Below are 20,712 nucleotides of genomic sequence, written 5' to 3' on the forward strand. Positions count from 1 at the left end.
ATGATTGGTAGTCAGGTAAGAACAAAGATGATTGGTACTCAGTAAGAACACAGATGATTGGTAGTCAATAGAACAAAGATGATTGGTAGTCAGTAAGAACACAGATGATTGGTGCTCAGTAAGAACAAAGATAATTGGTGCTCAGTAAGAACACAGATGATTGGTAGTCTATAGAACAAAGATGATTGGTAGTCAGTAAGAACAAAGATGATTGGTAGTCAGTAAGAACACAGATGATTGGTAGTCAGGTAAGAACAAAGATGATTGGTGGTGTTATCTGGAATTGCAACCTTCTACTTGACTGAATACATTATAAATTCCAAAGGTTTATGTCCGATTTAGATAAACTTTTGGTTAGAAAAAGAGTTATCTGGCAGAGCTATAGGAAAAGTTGTTCCAGAACAAAAGAGTGATCATATTAAATCCTTATGACTCCACTGATAGGATAACTCTAATTATGCAGGAACCTGGGTTTAAAATATTGGAATTTAAAGAGCAATTAATCAGATTCTACACGCATCTTTTGTTTCATGAACACACTAGAAATTAATAAATGTCATCTCTTGTTATGAAAAAGAAGATAATATTAATCCAGACAGAACTTTGAGAAGTAAATTAAAAATTTCAATAAACTTACCTTAAACTCGATGACATCTCCTGTTGTTGTACCTACAAGTTTTAACACAGGGGGTCTAGAATCACTAGATATATACTACAAAAAAAGAAACACAACACACTTGATTAGTTTTACCAGATGCTATATACTTGTATGCTCTAATCACATATATCCTAAAACACATCTTGGTTTAAATTCTGTCATTCAAAGCATTGAGACTGAAAATGTAAAATATGAATGATTTTAAGATGAGGTAACTATAACATTGAAAACATGGAGAAGGAGGTATTACTGGGGTACTAGAAATTGATGAAACAGACAATGGTGGGTTAAGAGTTCCTGTTGCTTTCATTGAAGTTGGATAGGATAGGGTTAGGTTGAGTTGGGTTGGGTTGGAATTTACATTCAGAAAGTTCTTTGACTTCCAAGAAAGTACAGAATTTTTAAAGCATGCAGTATTGTAATATTCATAGTTGTTGTATTATTACACCGTACCATTAGTTTTTCTAGTTATAAACCAATATTGGTACATTGTGATGATATTGATAAACAGTGTGCCCTCTAAGCCAACTTGATGTGCCACTGATGCACACAATTTCGCACCAAAATTTGGTGTTCCCCTATCTCTTACTATGTGGTGACAAGTGTGCCCTCTAAGCCAATTTGACGTGCCACTGATGTACACAATTTTGCACCAAAATTTGGTGTTCCCCTATCTTTCACTAGGTGGTGACTCACAAGAAATCCCAGTTGTTTCTCATTTTGACTCACAACAACAAATTTTAGCTATCATTAGAGGGCATGCTGATAAGTACTACAACCAAGACGTACAAGATTTTGACTTACTTCATAAATTTCACAATTGGTTACAAATGAAGGAATAGTATCGGCATTAGGTGGTACTTTCCATGTCACTTCACCTGAATCATCAAAGGTTAGCTCAGTTCTGTCGGCAGAGAATAAATAATGACTTTTTGAGATCATATATATTCTAGAGGTATGAAAAAAATATAAATGTATCATTGATTCTGTTGTTGAATAGAAATTAATACTGTAACTTGACTCCATTGTTTATAGTCAACAGTTATGACGTTACCTTTTTGGAATCTAGTTTTCAAGAAACCATGCTAGCATTCTTCTGAATTTCTCAGACATAGCTGATAGATTCAGATAACAGCTAGAGACACTTCAAAGCTAAATCCAAAAATGATAACTTTATAATTGATTCTGCAGTCAGCTATAGATTCAAACAAAATTAAGTCTGTGGTCTTTGCTTCACAGTGAAGTGGCACAGGTTAGTGTACATGCTCTTGGCAAATACTTTGCAGTTGTACATCCTGTGGTGACCTAAGAATTTCAGCTCTAATAATGCCACAATGCAGACACCCTCAAAAGTCCTTCCACTGTAAGGAGTGAAGCATCTCATCTAGAATGATAGTATATCACAGTTGAGATTCTCCCTAAGAGTAACTAGAATTGTTGGACAGTATAAAATTGCTTAAATTACAGATTACACTGCGCAATGGATTTTTTTAACCTGTTTCATTTTTTTTACAAAATATACATGATTGGCTGATTTTCCACTTTTTTATGTTTATCTATCACATTTTTTAATATCAGTCAAAAATCCGAAAATGAAAACTTATGAATCAAAACAAATGGATTATATCATAAAATATGACTAGAGTATTATTCACCAAGTGGTCAGATTTAATACACATAAATCCTATCATGGTACTTATGTTTTGCATGCTATAGATAATTTTATCATTTTTTGCTGCAATGAAAAAGTCTATTTTCAGGAGGATAATATGCTCAGGGAAATACAGGTTGTTGTGTTTTTTACTTGATTTCTATTATTATCATGCATCTGAGACATAGATAGACTGCAAAATTCATTGTTGATCTGCTTGCCCTTACCAAACGAGTAGATCTACTGTAGATGAGTTTCAACTACAGTAGATCTGCAGTAGACAAACCCTCTTGACACTGCATCTATATTATACATAACCGGGTTCACATTAATGCATTTTTTCGTGTCCAGGATTCAACAATACAGTTCAATGGGACCCATTACTAAAGATCTTTTGTATCTGTCTATGCTCCATGACCATTTGCTACCCCATTAGAACATATTACATAAGCGAAGCGGAAACAGTGATGATGGGTCGATCTTTTAGTCTGAGACACGCCTGCTTTTATTGTATATGAACTTTTGGTACAAATAATGAAAATAGGCACTGTGATAAAACACATACCATATTCATAACTTCACAAGGGGAATGATTGTATACTGACAGTCATATGTTACCATCAATCAATCAATCAATCTAATACAACGTAATGTTCTATGACACTGAACAGGAACAATAGTAGATCATTGTCAAAAGTCTCAGTTTACATAAATATACCCATGTAAATGTGCATTAAAACCGTTTATACATGTCTAAAATGATGAGTTGTTACACAACAGATAAACCAATACACTGGTAAATCCATACATCACTACTGTTTTTACAAAATAAAGGGTGATATTTTACCCATATATATATTTCAGAACGGCAATGCAATATTTTAGTAAGCTTGCACTAGCTGTAAATGTAACTGGAGTATTATTTTGTCAATCAGACAACCCACAATATATTCACTGAAAACTGTTAAAATACAAATCATTAGACATTGTACATGTCAATTTGAGGTCGATTTTATCTATAAGTAGTATGGTAATAATTTGAAATTGTGATTCACTGAGGGCACTGACTTTTTGGGTGCGGACCTGAAAATCAATTTGAATGAATATACTGCACTATAACTTATATGTCTACTATGTACATAGGTATATTTACCTACAGCTGATTTAATTACTACTGTTTTAGGTGTATTACATTAACAGTAAGTCATTATATTTAGCAAAACATTTTTTCAAAAACCATCTGTTGCAGCTAGTGAAGCTTTAAAGGGCAGTGAACAATAGGAGAGTGAATGATAGAATTTATGTGTGTTTCTCATATATTTCATCTGTGTTGAACTTGTCCACCAAAAATAATTGTACAGTAAAAAGGGTATTGAAATGTATGTCGCATACGTTTTATTCTAATTCTACTATTACTATAAAGAGTTCTCACTTTATAACACTGTCCTCAGCAAGCTAGATTCATTTATTAATCAGACTACCTCTCCAATCCTCTACATTCTCAGTTCAAACTATTGCCTTCAGACAGGTGCTATGGAATTTTAAACATTTTCAAGAAGTCGTTTTTACGAAGCATAATAAATATCCTAGTCTTGGTTACCCAGCTTCCCGCTGCTGGGGGCTCTGCCTATGAGACCTCCCCAAACGAGAGTCTGGGGAAGCGAGATTCCAACTATCCCACACAGGAAGTAGCCTCTGGAGCAGTGCATCATGGGGAGCACTTCATGTCTAACATTCAGGCTGAATAATTTGTGTGCCTTTGCTATATACAGATTATCACTTCTCAAGCGAATGATATACATTAATTACAAGAAACAGGCCTCGTAAGCCGATTTTTTTATGCTTGGAAGAAATGTACTGTGTGACTTTCATTGCAGGGTAGTTAGAACATGGTTTCTCCAGACTTTCATCTGAGCAGTCTCACAGAAGAACACCCAGCAGTGAGAGTCTGGGTAAATGGGACTATAAATATGCTTAATTCAGGTTCATAATCCATTGGTATTTTAGAATTAACATATCAGTGTCCCACTTTGCTGAATTTTAAAGTCATTTACATTCATTTTTCATTTTCCTTTTCTAAGTGTTTTAGTTTTCCTTTGGTTGTATACATTTTATGTGTAGTTTGTATGTTTGTCTCTTTGAGGTGAAGCTATTTAAAGAGAAATTTCAGATTAGGACAATAAAGCTATATTGAAAATTGACTTGAGTTTTGAATATTGAAGACAGTATGCATATCATAAGGTATCATGATTGTTGTGTTTACATTGTGCTGTAACAGTTATACATGTTACTGCATGCTTTATGCCATTGCTATCCTTTTTAAAATTCTTTAATGTTAGATTTTTACATTGTTAAAAGTAGGAAAGTGAGACAAAAACAAAAGTATAACAGTTACAACAGGCAGTTTACACAACACTTTCATACAAGTACAAGGTTGTTTTCATTTTATCACGTTGTCATAGACAGTTGTTTTTTTCTGTTTTGGTTTCACACGGTTTTTTTTTCTGTTCTGTTTTGTTTAATAAAAGCACCAATGGCATTGTAGCACATGCACAACTGTTGAGAGCAAACTTTAATTTTCTATTATGATTATTTGTTCTTGTGGCTAGACATAATATCTGCATGTATTTTTTGAAGCTTTATTCACATACCTACCTATCCATGGTGTTACATTTGCAATGTATACTATCATTTAACTGTTGCTATGAGTATGGCCTTGTTGCTAGGCATATATGCATACATTTTTGGAATGTTTGTTCATTTGCCTTCCCTTCACTGGTGTTATATTGGCAATATGTGTCATTGTTTACCTGTTGCTATGAGCATGGTCTTGTTACTAATGACAGTTGCATATTCTAAACTAACCTTTACGCAATTACCTACTCATCCCTGTTGTTATATTTGCAATAAACCCTATCATTTGACTGTTGCTAAGGGCATGGCCATGGTTGCTAAGGCCAGTTACGTGAGTATGACACATTTGCAATTTTCAGACTAACACTTTTAGAATCATTCCTGAGAAACATTTCACCAAAAACATCATGTTTTTAGCCCTAATTTGCATATCATTAATGGGATATATCACTTGATCTGTACATCCCCAGGAACACCCCTGCGAAATTTCAGCCAAGTCTGCCAAGTACATGTACTTTTGGAATTAAAGATTTTTTACCAAACAATCACATTTTTATTCCTCATTTGCATATCTCCAATGGGAACATCATGTGATGAAGAATCTTGTGTGTACACACCCCTAAAATGATGTAGGCTTGGTGTTTCACTCATGGGACATTACAGCTAAAATGATGTAGGTTAGGTGTTTCACTTATGGGACATTACAGCTAAAATGATGTAGGCTTGGTGTTTCACTCATGGGACATTACAGCTAAAATGATGTAGGCTTGGTGTTTCACTCATGGGACATTACTGCTAAACTGATGTAGGCTTGGTGTTTCACTCATGGGACATTACAGCTAAAATGATGTAACCTTGGTGTTTCACTCATGGGACATTACTGCTAAAATGATGTAGGCTTGGTGTTTCACTCATGGGACATTACTGCTAAAATGATGTAGGCTAGGTGTTTCACTCATGGGACATTACAGCTAAAATGATGTAGGCTTGGTGTTTCACTCATGGGACATTATAGATAAAATGATGTAGGCTTGGTGTTTCACTCATGGGACATTATAGATAAAATGATGTAAGCTTGGTGTTTCACTCATGGGACATTACAGATAAAATGATGTAGGCTTGGTGTTTCACTCATGGGACATTACAGCTAAAATGATGTAGGCTTGGTGTTTCACTCATGGGACATTACATTACATTGTAAATGTCATGTTACATGAGTGAAACACCAATCCAACACCATTTTAGCTGTAAATGTTTAACAGAATAGTGGTCAGTATGGTAAAAAAGTCTTTACCAAGGTAGATGTCATTCATTATGATATTAAATACAATCTTGTCAAACACTAAATTTACTGTAACCTAGTCCAAAAGTGTATCAGTACAGCTATCCCTCCCAACTTATTTTTTATGAGACTGGTGACAAATTCCACATAGTGAATGGTTGGAGGATGGGTTGCAGTGTTGTCTATCCTACCCCCACCTCCACCCCCACCCCCCCACCCCACACACACACACACATGCACACCAACTGAAATGATTACAAGTGAAATCAGGTGACTTTTGACATCACTTTGACACTAAGTAGTTGAGGTGAAATCTTTAGAAATTATAAAGATGGCTCTGACTGAGCTCTGTCACCACATACACTAAGAATATGAATTTAATATGAAAACATGAATGTTTCAATGTACATGCATATCAATTGGGAGGGGATCGACACAGTAGCCACTTGTTGCAGTCTAAATGCTACCCTATCCTTGTACTAGTTCTCGTACCACTTGAGTTTGGGTTCATACTAGCCCACACACAGAGCTGGCTGGGTTTGATTAAACACTAACCATGTCTGTATGTGAGAAGGGTACATGTTGCTCATGTATATGTAGAGTTTCCCCTGACCCTTGGTACTCTCAGGTTTCCTCCTGCTATTACACTACAACGAGATAGGGGGAGTACTTTGAATTCATTTTGACCAATAGAGAGTATTATTATTATCATGCTAACCTAATACTAACTGGTAGCCTTACTTGAAAACAAGTGTGTGTCTATTGCATAGTCTGTCTTAGTGTCTATGTTTATGTTGACTTCAGACAGGTTGGATTAGCTGCTTCATCATGTGATGCAATGACACAACAGTCAGGTGACACGCATGTAGTCAAATAAATCTGTACCTGCATTCAATTCACGGTCTGTATACATAAATTTGTGAAGGACCCGTTTCTGATTTGCTCATTGCCACTTTGTGAAGTTTGTTTATATAAGTGCTATTGTCATACACTATATTGTTAGCTTTTAATAATACATTGAGTTGAATTATATAGAATTATCTAAACTTTACGAAGGACTCGATTTTAATTCTATTGTCAGTTATTTTTTTTTTATGTTTGCTTTGTTGATTTTGTTCACAGCAATACAATTTGAATCATTATTCTTCATGGAGGTTGGTGCAACAGTTTGATGTAAGGTACGGACGTTAAAAACCTGAAGCTAAGGACTGGCCAGCGATAGCGACAAGACTGAACAGCACTGAAAATATCATACTTTTGAATTTGTGTTGTCTTGATGAATCATAATTTTTATGTCTCACGTTTGATTTGAACATATCTCGCGTTTACATGAAGACAAACGTTCACAAATGCATTTGTGAAGAAATTTCTGCCGTACTGCACGACGGTCGGTCGCGACGAATGCAGTTGGGGACGACTTACTCCGTATGCAAACAGGACTAAGTCGGACACTGATGTGATGACAGAGAGCAGAGTCGAACAAATTGATCATTTTTCATTTTTCGCCATCATTTTAATAACGAGCATTGGTACGATAATTTATACAGCCAGACCGATTACACATTCGCCATCTCCTATTTCGCGATAAAGCATTCAATTTTGCAGAAAATTTCGTGACACTCTGATTGGATAGTTTCCAGGGAGAAAAATATTGTCTTCATTGACTTTCACATACCCAACGAGTCCACTCGATTCAAGTCCATCGGCCGCAGCAGACAGCGTTTTCACATCGACAACCTGGAATTTGGAAGAGAAAAATTATATTTAATGACTTACTGAAAAAATGCGATAAACCTCACACGTAGATCAGAATTTCAATAAAATGAAATTGCAAAAATTACCTTCCAAGATCCGTGAACGGTGGACACCTCGTCCGCCATATTGTCATATGTGTTATTGGTGAAATGCGCATGTGTACTAGGTCTACCCTTTTAAACCATGACGTCATGCAGCTAATTATAGAAATGATTTACCAGCTGATGTCAACATTGCCTGAGTGGCAAATATGATGCAGAGTTCAAGTACTTCTCTCTAGCTCTGTGTTTGTTGATTTATAATTTATGACATAACACATAACGAATTAACGAATTTTGAAATGTGCATGTCACGTTACTTATATCTTCTGTTGAAAAACCTTGATATACATGCAAGAATTATGCAGAAGTAACTTGAAGAGGAAGCGAACTGCCACTTTGATATACACTTTTGGCACTGTATGACACGGATCACCGGCCAACACTTATACTCGAGCCGAAAGGTAGTCTCGGTTACCCAGACTCTCTCGCCACTGGAGGCTAGGCAGACCTCCCCAAGCGAGGGTCGCCAGTGGGTTGTCTTGGTGGTCTCGTAGAAGAGCCCCAGTGGTGAGAGTCTGGGTAAGTAGAGTCTGGGAGAATGAGACTAGCCGAAAGGTGACTAGATTAGGCCTAAACAAATAATTGTTAGGTTCCGGTTACCCAACCCCACCCAGTTTTTCACTGTCGACCCTAAACTTTTTTTTTACGTTCTCGAGAAAAAAAATATAAATCGCAAAAATTGTGTGAAGTCTCTCGAGATATAGTGGATGAGGAAACTGAAAAAGACGATAACCTGAACTAGACACTCACACATGAAAAAAAAAAATAATAATAAAAATTTAAAATCTACCTATTCTAAAATTGAGCGTAATCGGAAAACCACACACTAGGCCATTAGAAGTTGTCTGAGGGTGTGTATTAAATGTCATGTTACATGAGTGAAACACCAAGCCTACATCATTTTAGCTGTAAATTCAAAAAAATCTGTTAGGATAGCGGAATAGTGTAACTGGGTAGCGAAAGTGTTTGAAGTATACAATTTAATAGGCTAGTTAATGACGTCATAGGGACACAACTCACTTTGTTACCATGTATACCACCTGATGCCATAATACACACTACATACATACATACATACATACATACATACATACATACATACATACATACATACATACATACATACATACATACATACAATTTATAAACAATATTTTACATACGTTTTATAATGTTTGTAACCTATACCAACATACACTTACCTGTATGTATCACATGATCACTTTAGTTAATCATTCCTCTCGGTAAAAAGTACTGGTAGCAGTAGATGTATATCTTGTGTCTGAATGTATATAACAATGTATAAGTGTACATACCATAACAGATACTTTCTAGATATAAATTATTGCATGTGCTATAACGGTACACACTTCCAAAACAAAAAGTAGCATTTCAGTAGCATGAGAAAAGTAATATCCGTCACTGTATTTTGAGGTGACGTCACAGACATTAACAATAGCGCCCTTAATATAGCGGTCGATATCTCCTCAGACCACTATAGAGAATCCCTTTTGTTATGCAAATGTTTTTGATCTTATTGATGCTGAATAAGCTATAATCACGTGTTTGAAAAAGTGTCGTGTAACAGTACATAAAGATTTCGTCTGAAGTAAGCTGGTCAAATACAGACATTTTCCACTCTCTTAATACATGTAAGGTCCGGAGGTTATGGGTTACTATTCATGTTATGAGTACTTCCCTCCCATGCCATAATTCGACCTTTTATTTCCTATACCCTGTGTTTCATTTTACCTTGTGCAATATACTTTTCTGGAATTGTTTCCTAAATGTATTTCCTAGTTTTTCATTTCATTTGTTGTTAGTCTTTTGGTAGTTTGTAAGTCGATTTTCAGTAGACCGTGAGAAACCTTTGGTTTTCTTTTTAATGAATTTTAAACATTACATTACATTACATTACATATTACAATAACGAGATGTACAGGTGGATAACATGAAACATAACAACACAAACGCAATAGGCGAAGGGATAACTTGAATAAAGAAATTATTACAAATCAGAGTCCAGAAGAACTGACCACTTTGTTTCATATAAATTACCGTTGTTTGTCCTTTTTGCAATAGCAAGTTTTAATGAGCGGATCTCATTGATCATTTCTTTGCATAATCACAAACACAAAGCACTGTTGTTTAATCAAGAATACTTTCCTGTTAACATTCAAGGATTGACAAGCACTTTGTGTCACTGGCAACTCAGGTCTGAGCCAAAGGTTACCATTGGACAATTCAGATCAAGAATATGTCTAACCAAAAGATTTGGATCTCTTTCCAAAAGTCAGTGTAAACCGTGGGTCACAAATCATTATTTTACTCACAAAACAAACAAATCATTCATTTCAGGTGTCGAAATGCAAAACGTGTAATAGAGGTCGTTTAACTGATGAATGACCACGTGATGTCATAATTTCTTTAAATACATACATACATACATACATACATACATACATACATACATACATGTCGTGATTTGACAGCTCTTTCAGAACTAACAGATCGAGTTGATAGCCAAAACACTGACTCAGCATTTTCAACAGCGCCCTCAACACAAGTCTTTGTTTAGGTTCCAAGTAACGTCAACAAGAATGTGACTCATACATTGTTATGTTCAACATCATTCAATTCTATTTGTATTCAATTCTAGTAAATTGCTGAAAAAGCAAGACTCCCATACATACAATTGTCAGTTCTAACTGTACCTGAGTTTTACATCCACAGAAATCAACTAATATAATGTCTTACTTCTTCCTACACCAACATTTGACCTTTTTGGTATAGGACACATACACGACTTAAGTTTGTGGTTTTTACACCATACTTGATCACCCGATCCAATTTGCAACTTTATTTCAGCAGCTCTATGTATTTAATTAGCCTTTAGTACTATGAGCCAATACTTTTGTATATGTTTACAATTTTATGCATTCGACTTCATTCTTTTAATTCGTTTCGATATCTTTCTTTGTATACATGGTTTAGTCATATATCTGTGTGTTTTGATTTCCACGACTATATATACCTCTAAAATCAAATGATATTATACTGTGTACATTGAAGTACTATGTTCTATGCCGCACCAACGAAAATAGGTATAGGTGGTGAAATTGATATTGGCAGCCTAAATATGTTCATATATAGGTTAACGTTTTCGGTGAAGAGCCTTATGCGATCGTGATGCTTCGTTTACAAAGACTGAATATGAGATGAAGAAGAAAAGGATAAAAATGGGAATAAGTAATATATAGACTGCTCCGAAAACTATTAATGACGTAGACCTCGACTGCAGCGCCCTCTATGTATATGTCTCTGACTCAGTGACTCATACAATTATCATGTTAATATCATTCAAATAAAATCCGACCAAATGTCATATACTGCTGAATAAGCATAAATTCTGGACTGCAAGTCGTCTATAAAACAGTATATCAAGTTTTCGTCCAAAGTAGTCAACTCAAATATGGACAGTTATCCACTTTTTAGTTGTCAGGTCCGGAGGTCATGGGTTATCGTAATCATTACTTGACTACTTCTTCCTCCCATGCCATAATTTGACCTTTTATTTTCCAAGACATAAAACTTATGTTTCCCAATGTTTATTTCACCACGTAAGATGTAAAGTTTTAAATCTGTTACCAACACATTATGAAATTTGAAAGAAATATTTTCAAAAATTATTTTATATCTTCAAATTTCGATTCTTTTTTCTTTTCGTTTGTTTTGTTAGTCTTTATTTATTTATTAAGTTTTGTTGTCTTTATATTTTCGTTCCTCAATTTTACTTGATATAGATTTTCAGTAGACTTTTAACCCTGGTGCCCATTATATGAATCAGTTATCATTTCTTTGTATTATTTCCACTGTTTCTTACTACGGAGAGGTCATCAGATATAACATATTTTACGTGTTGTAATAATGTCTATATATGGTCTTCATTTTATCAATATCCAAGACCACAATTACCTTTTATAGACATTACTATTAATACAATGACGATCAAGGTGTCGTGATTTGACAACTCTTTCAGAACCACAGATCGAGTTGATAACCACGACTTTGTTCTGAGTGTAAGCCATAAAGTTAAGTACAGCTGTTGACATTTAACACGAATTATCACTGCCTCAGCATTATTAACAGCGCCCCCAACACAAATCCTTGTTTAGGTTCCAAGTAACGTCTACATGAATGTGACTCATACATTGTTATGTTAAACGTCATTCAATTCTATTTGTATTCAGTGTAGTAAATTGCTGAAAAAGCAAGACTCCCATACATACAATTGTCAGTTCTAACTGTACCTGAGTTTTACATCAACAGAAATCAACTAATATAATGTCTTAGTACTTATCATCACTAACAAGGTCCGGAGGTTGTGGGTTATCGTATTAATAATGCAACTACTTCTTCCTACACCAACATTTGACCTTTTTGGTATAGGACACATACACTACTAATGTTTTTGGTTTTTACACCATACTTGATCAGCCGATCCAGTCTACACATTTATTTTAGCAGCTCTATGTATTTAATTATCCTTTAGTACTATGAGCCAATACTTTTGTATATGTTTACAATTTTATACATTTTACTGCATTGTTTAATCGGATTCCATATCTTTCTTGGTATCCATGGTTTAGTCATATATCTGTTGTTTTGATTTCTATGACTATATATACCTCAACCATCAAATGATACTATACTATGTACATTGTAGTTGACGCTATGTTCTATGCTATAGCAACTACGAAAATAGGTATACGTGGTCAAATAGATATTACTCAGTCTGAATATATTCATATATAGGTTAATGTTTTGGGTGAACAGCCTTCATCTAAACAAGGGGTTTTAATTGAAAGATTAAATGTGAGATGAAGAATGAAAGAATGAAAAAGCAAAACATAATCTTTACATTACTGACTGCTCCAAAAATTGTCAGTGACGTTGACCTCGACTGCAACGCCCTCTATATATATGTCCCTGACTCATGCAATTGTCATGTTAAATATCATTCAAATAAAATCCGACCAAATGTCATATACTGCTGAATAAGCATAAATTCTGGACTGCAAGTAGTCTATATAAAACAGTATATCAAGTTTTCGTCCAAAGCAGTCACCTCAAATATGGACAGTTGTCGACTTTTTAGTTGTCAGGTCCGGAGGTCATGGGTTATCGTAATCATTACTTGACTACTTCTTCCTCCCATGCCATAATTTGACCTTTTATTTTCCAAGACATAAAACTTATGTTTCCCAATGTTTATTTCACCACGTAAGATGTAAAGTTTTAAATCTGTTACCAACACATTATGAAATTTGAAAGAAATATTTTCAAAAATTATTTTATATCTTCAAATTTCGATTCTTTTTTCTTTTCGTTTGTTTTGTTAGTCTTTATTTATTTATTAAGTTTTGTTGTCTTTATATTTTCGTTCCTCAATTTTACTTGATATAGATTTTCAGTAGACTTTTAACCCTGGTGCCCATTATATGAATCAGTTATCATTTCTTTGTATTATTTCCACTGTTTCTTACTACGGAGAGGTCATCAGATATAACATATTTTACGTGTTGTAATAATGTCTATATATGGTCTTCATTTTATCAATATCCAAGACCACAATTACCTTTTATAGACATTACTATTAATACAATGACGACCAGGATATCGTTAATTAACAACTCTTTCAGAACCACAGATCGAGTTGATAACCACCACTTTGTGCTGAGTGTAAGCCATAAAGTTACAGCTGTTGACATTTATCAAGAATTATCACGGCCTCAGCATTATTAACAGCGCCCCCAACACAGATCCTTGTTTAGGTTCCAAGTAACGTCTATATGAATGTGACTCATACATTGTTATGTTAAACGTCATTCAATTCTATTTGTACTCAATTGTAGTAAATTGCTGACAAAGCAAGACTCCGATACATACAATTGTCAGTTCTAACTGTACCTGGGTTTTACATCCACACAAATCAACTAATATAATGTCTTAGTACTTACCATCACTAACAAGGTCCGGAGGTTGTGGGTTATCGTATTAATAATGCAACTACTTCTTCCTACACCAACATTTGACCTTTTTGGTATAGGACACATACACTACTTAAGTTTTTGGTTTTTACACCATACTTGATCAGCCGATCCAGTCTGCAAATTTATTTCACCAGCTCTATGTATTCAATTAGCCTTTAGTACTATGAGCCAATACTTTTGTGTATGTTTACAATTTTATGCATTTTACTTCATTCTTTTAATTGGATTTGGTACCTTACTTTGTATCCATGGTTTAGTCATATATCTGTTGTTTTGATTTCCATGACTACATATACCTCTAACATCAAATGATACTATACTATGTACATTGTAGTTGACGCTATGTTCTATGCTATAGCACCAACGAAAACAGGTATACGTGATCAAATAGATATTACTTAGTCTAAATATATTGATACATGTATATAGGTTAATGTTTTGGGTGAACAGCCTTCATCCAAACAAGGTGTTTATTGATAGATTGAATGTGAGATGAAAAATGAAAGAATGAAAAAAGCAAAACGTAATCTATACATTATTGACTGCTCCGAAAACTGTCAGTGACGTAACCTCGACTGCAGCGCCCTTTAAATGATACCAACTCATTACGAAATATTTTTTAAAATTACTTTATATCTTCAAATTTGGATTCTATTTCTTTTCGTTTGTTTTGTTAGTCTTTCTTTATTCACTAAGTTTTGTAGTCTTTATACATTATTTTTGTTCCTCAATTTTATTTGATACAGATTTTCACTAGAATTTTAACCATGGTGCCCATTATATGAATCACTTTATCATTTCTTTATATTATTTCTACTGTTTCTATCTACGCAGTGGTTATCAAATATAACATATTTTATGTGTTGTAACAATGCCTATATATTGTCTTCATTCTATCAATATTCAAGACCACAAGTACTTTTTATAGACATTACTTTCAATCCAATGATGATCAGGATATCGTGAATTGACAACTCTTTCAGAATCACATATTGAGTTGATAACCACGACTTTGTGCTGAGTGTAAGCCATAAAGTTACAGCTGTTGACATTTAACAAGATGATTATCACTGCCTCAGCATTATTAACAGCGCCCTCAACACAAATCCTTGTTTAGGTTCCAAGTAACGTCTACATGAATGTGACTCATACATTGTTATGTTAAACGTCATTCAATTCTATTTGTATTCAATTCTAGTAAATTGCTGAAAAAGCAAGACTCCCATACATACAATTGTCAGTTCTAACTGTACCTGAGTTTTACATCCACAGAAATCAACTAATATAATGTCTTAGTACTTACCATCACTAACAAGGTCCGGAGGTTGTGGGTTATCGTATTAATAATGCAACTACTTCTTCCTACACCAACATTTGACCTTTTTGGTATAGGACACTTACACTACTTAAGTTTTTGGTTTTTACACCATACTTGATCAGCCGATCCAGTCTGCAAATTTATTTCACCAGCTCTATGTATTCAATTAGCCTTTAGTACTATGAGCCAATACTTTTGTGTATGTTTACAATTTTATGCATTTTACTTCATTCTTTTAATTGGATTCGGTACCTTACTTTGTATCCATGGTTTAGTCATATATCTGTTGTTTTGATTTCCATGACTACATATACCTCTAACATCAAATGATACTATACTATGTACATTGTAGTTGACGCTATGTTCTATGCTGTAGCACCAACGAAAACAGGTATACGTGATCAAATAGATATTACTTAGTCTAAATATATTGATACATGTATATAGGTTAATGTTTTGGGTGAACAGCCTTCATCCAAACAAGGTGTTTATTGATAGATTGAATGTGAGATGAAAAATGAAAGAATGAAAAAAGCAAAACGTAATCTATACATTATTGACTGCTCCGAAAACTGTCAGTGACGTAACCTCGACTGCAGCGCCCTCTAAATGATACCAACTCATTACGAAATATTTTTTAAAATTACTTTATATCTTCAAATTTGGATTCTATTTCTTTTCGTTTGTTTTGTTAGTCTTTCTTTATTTATTAAGTTTTGTAGTCTTTATACATTATTTTCGTTCCTCAATTTTACTTGATACAGATTTTCACTAGAATTTTAACCCTGGTGCCCATTATATGAATCAGTTTATCATTTCTATATATTATTTCTACTGTTTCTATCTACGCAGTGGTTATCAAACATAACATATTTTATGTGTTGTAACAATGCCTATATATTGTCTTCATTTTATCAATATCCAAGACCACAAGTACTTTTTATTGACATTTCTTTCAATTCAATAACAATCAAGATATCGTGGTTTGACAACTCTTTCAGAACTAACAGATTAAGTTGATAACCAAGTATCTACAAGGCAACTACTTCTTCCTACACCAACATTTGAACATTTTGGTGTAGTACTCACACATTGCTAATATATATTTTTGGTTTTTACACAGTACTTGATCAGCCGATCCAGTCTGCAACTTTATTTCAGCAGCTCTATATATTTAATTAGCCTTTAATACTATGAGCCAATACATTTGGTGTATATGTTTACAATTTTATGCATTTTACTTCATTGTTTAATCGGATTCGATATCTTTCTTTGTATCCATGGTTTATTTATATATCTGTTGTTTTGATTTCCACGACTATATATACCTTTACCATCAAATGATACTATACTGTGTACATCGTAGTCGACGCTATGTTCTATGCTATAGCACCAACGAAAATAAAATATGTATACGTGGTCAATAAATATTACTCAGTCTAAATAAATTGACATATAGGTTGATGTTTTGGGGGAACAGTCTTCATCCAAACAAGGTTTTTTATTTAAAGATGGAATGTGAGATGAAGAATGAAAGAATGGAAAAGGCAAAACATAATCTGTAGATTACTGACTGCTTCGAAAACTATCAGTGACATAGACCTCGACTGCAGCGCCCTCTATGTATATGTCTCTGAATCATACAATTATCATGTTAATATCATTCAAATAAAATCTGACCAAGTGTCATATACTGCTGAATAAGCATAAATCAGGAACTCCAAGTAGTCTATATAAAACAGTATATAAAGTTTTCGTCCAAAGTAGTCAACTCATATATGGACAGTTGTCCACTTTTCAGTTGTCAGGTCCGGAGGTCATGGGTTATCGTAATCATTACTTGACTACTTCTTCTCCCCATGCCATAATTTGACCTTTTATTTTCCAAGACATAAAACTTATGTTTCCCACCGTTTATTTCACCATGTACGATCTACTGTTCTAAAGCTAGTACCTAAATGAGTATTTAAAAAAAATAATTCTTTATATCTTCAAATATTGATTCTTTTTTTCTTTTCATATATTAGTCTTTCTTCCTATTTCTTTATAATTTCGTTCAACAATTTTCCTTGAAATAGATTTTCACTAGACTTTTAACCATGGTGACCATTATATGCATTAGTTTATCATTTCTTTATATCATTTCCACTGTTTCTAACTACGCAGAGGTTATCAGATTCAGATAACATATTTTATGTGTTGTAACAATGTCTATATATTGTCTTCAATCTATCAATATCCAAGACCACAATTACTTTTATCGACATTACTTTCAATCCAATGACGATCAGGATATCGTGAATTAACAACTCTTTCAGAACCACAGATCGAGTTGATAACCACGACTTTGTGCTGAGTGTAAGACATAAAGGTACAGCTGTTGACATTTAACAAGAATTATCACTGCCTCAGCATTATTAACAGCGCCCCCAACACAGATCCTTGTTTAGGTTCCAAGTAATGTCTATATGAGTGTGACTCATACATTGTTATGTTAAACGTCATTCAATTCTATTTATATTCAGTGTAGTAAATTGCTGAAAAAGCAAGACTCCCATACATACAATTGTCAGTTCTAACTGTACCTGAGTTTTACATCCACAGAAATCAACTAATATAATTGTCTTAGTACTTACCATCACTAACAAGGTCCGGAGGTTGTGGGTTATCGTATTAATAAGGCAACTACTTCTTCCTACACCAACATTTGACCTTTTTGGTATAGGAAACATACACTGCTTACGTTTTTGGTTTTTTCACCATACTTGATCAGCCGATCCAGTCTACACATTTATTTTAGCAGCTCTATGTATTTAATTATCCTTTAGTAGTATGAGCCAATACTTTTGTATATGTTTACAATTTTATACATTTTACTGCATTGTTTAATCGGATTCCATATCTTTCTTGGTATCCATGGTTTAGTCATATATCTGTTGTTTTGATTTCTATGACTATATATACCTCAACCATCAAATGATACTATACTATGTACATTGTAGTTGACGCTATGTTCTATGCTATAGCACCAACGAAAATAGGTATACGTGGTCAAATAGATATTACTCAGTCTAAATATATTGATATATAGGTTAATGTTTTGGGCGAACAGCCTTCATCTAAACAAGTTTTTTAATTGATAGATTGGATGTGAGATGAAGAATGAAAGAATAAAAAAAGCAAAACATAATCTGTAGATTACTGACTGCTCCGAAAACTGTTAGTGACGTAGACCTCGACTGCAGCGCCCTCTATGTATATGTCGCTGACTCATGCAATTGTCATGTTAATATCATTCAAATAAAATCTGACCAAGTGTCATACTGGTATACTGCTGAATAAGCATACATTCTGGACTGCAAGTAGTCTATATAAAACAGTATATCAAGTTTTCGTCCAAATTAGTCAACTCAAATATGGACAGTTGTCCACATTTTAGTTGTCAGGTCCGGAGGTCATGGGTTATCGTAATCAATGTAGTAATGCAATGAGTACATCCTCCTTCCATGCCATAATTTGACCTTTCAAAATACTTTTACTTTTACTTATTATCTCTTTCTTATACACTTATCACACTGTCACTTTTTGTTGTACATGTATTTTAGTCTAATTTAAAATTTGATATTCTGCTTCGTTAACAAACTGAGTGACGTCAACGAACGCGTAAATATTATTCCCAAGACAATTACTAATAATTATTCTGTCTATTTTAGAATTTTTAAATAGTTTATCATTTGTATTGGAAAAAATATCTAATCGCTTCATGAAATAGTAAATATTCCATGTGTATACCCCTGTTACATTACACCTCTCTGTTCTATTACTTTCAGGGTATTCATACAACAGAATACACGTAAAATTCGATAGCCTACCCTGCATACATGAATGAATGACATTATTACGAAATATCCAAGACCACCATTACATTTTATTGACATTACTTTCAATCCAATGATGATATCGTAATTTGACAACTCTTTTAGAACAACAGATCAAGTTGATAGCCAAGACTTTGTGGTGAGCGTAATGCATATTGTTGTAGCTGGTGAGAATTATCACTGACTCAGCATTATCAACAGCTCCCTCAACACAAGTCCTCGTTTATGTTCAGTAACGTCTACATGAATGTGACTCATACATTGTTAACTTAAACGTCATTCAATTCTTTTTCTATTCAGTGTAGTAAATTGCTGAAAAAGCAAGACTCCCATGCATACACTTGTCAGTTCTAACTGTACCTGAGTTTTACATCCACAGAAATCAATTGATATAATGTCGTAGTACTTACCATCACTATCAAGGTCCGGAGGTTGTGGGTTATCGTATTAATAATGTAACTACTTCTTCCTACACCAACATTTGACCTTTTTGGTATAGGACACATACACGACTTAAGTTTTTGGTTTTTACACCATAATTCACCCTATCCAATTTACAAATTTATTTCAGCAGCTCTATGTATTCAATTAGCCTTTAATACTATGAGCCAATACATTTGTATATATTTATAATTTTATGCATTTTACTTCATTCTTTTGTTGGATTTAGTATCTTTCGATTTCTTGGTATCCATGGTTTACAGATAATTATCTGTGTTGTTTTGATTTCTACGACTATATATACCTCTAACATCAAATGATACTATACTGTGTACATTGTAGTTGACGCTATGTTCTATGCTATAGCACCAACGAAAATAAGACATACGTGGTCAAATAGATATTACTCAGTCTAAATATATGTATATTTTTGGGTGAAAACCGTTGACTTTTATCATCTCCAAACAAGCTGTTGAAAATACCCTACGCCAAGAGTGACAATTTCACATATAAAGAAACATATGTTATTCTTGTTGCAATAGAATATTATTAATAATGATTTATCGTTCATGTTTGTGAGTTATTTATATGTTGTTGTTGTTGTTGTTGTTGTTGTTGTTGTTGTTGTTGTTGCTGCTGCTGCTCCTGCTGCTGTTGTTGTTGTTGTTGTTGTTGTTGTTGTTGTTGTTGTTGTTTTCTTGTTTGCTTGTTTGCTTTGTAAATAACTAAGCCTGAGCCCCCTGTAGTTGCACCTTCGTATGAATAGTTTCTACTGATGCACATTCAAGTATGTAACAGCTAACACAATAGACTGACAGATCAGCCGTAATCGCCCTGTCCCCCAAAACGGAAAAGCTATTAGGGCAGAGTGACAAACCTGGACCGATGACGTCATTACAGACTGGTAACACAAGAAATGAGAACTTTTATTTCTACTCATT

General features: G+C 34.1%; 1 protein-coding gene across 1 annotated transcript in view; it reads right to left on the reverse strand.

The window, feature by feature from the left end:
• Window positions 1-8,105, reverse strand: part of LOC144435438 (uncharacterized) — a 24,705-nt gene extending 16,600 nt beyond the window's left edge. Inside the window, exons 1-4 of the mRNA XM_078124033.1 lie at window positions 8,067-8,105; window positions 7,901-7,962; window positions 1,463-1,562; window positions 638-712 (exon numbers count right to left, since the gene is read on the reverse strand). Of these exons, the coding sequence (XP_077980159.1) occupies window positions 638-712; window positions 1,463-1,562; window positions 7,901-7,962; window positions 8,067-8,105 (276 nt within the window). The remainder of the gene's footprint in view (window positions 1-637; window positions 713-1,462; window positions 1,563-7,900; window positions 7,963-8,066) is intronic.
• Between the last annotated feature and the right edge of the window lie 12,607 nt (window positions 8,106-20,712).

Source organism: Glandiceps talaboti, chromosome 5 (assembly GCF_964340395.1).
Source record: "Glandiceps talaboti chromosome 5, keGlaTala1.1, whole genome shotgun sequence".
NCBI lineage: Eukaryota > Metazoa > Hemichordata > Enteropneusta > Spengelidae > Glandiceps > Glandiceps talaboti.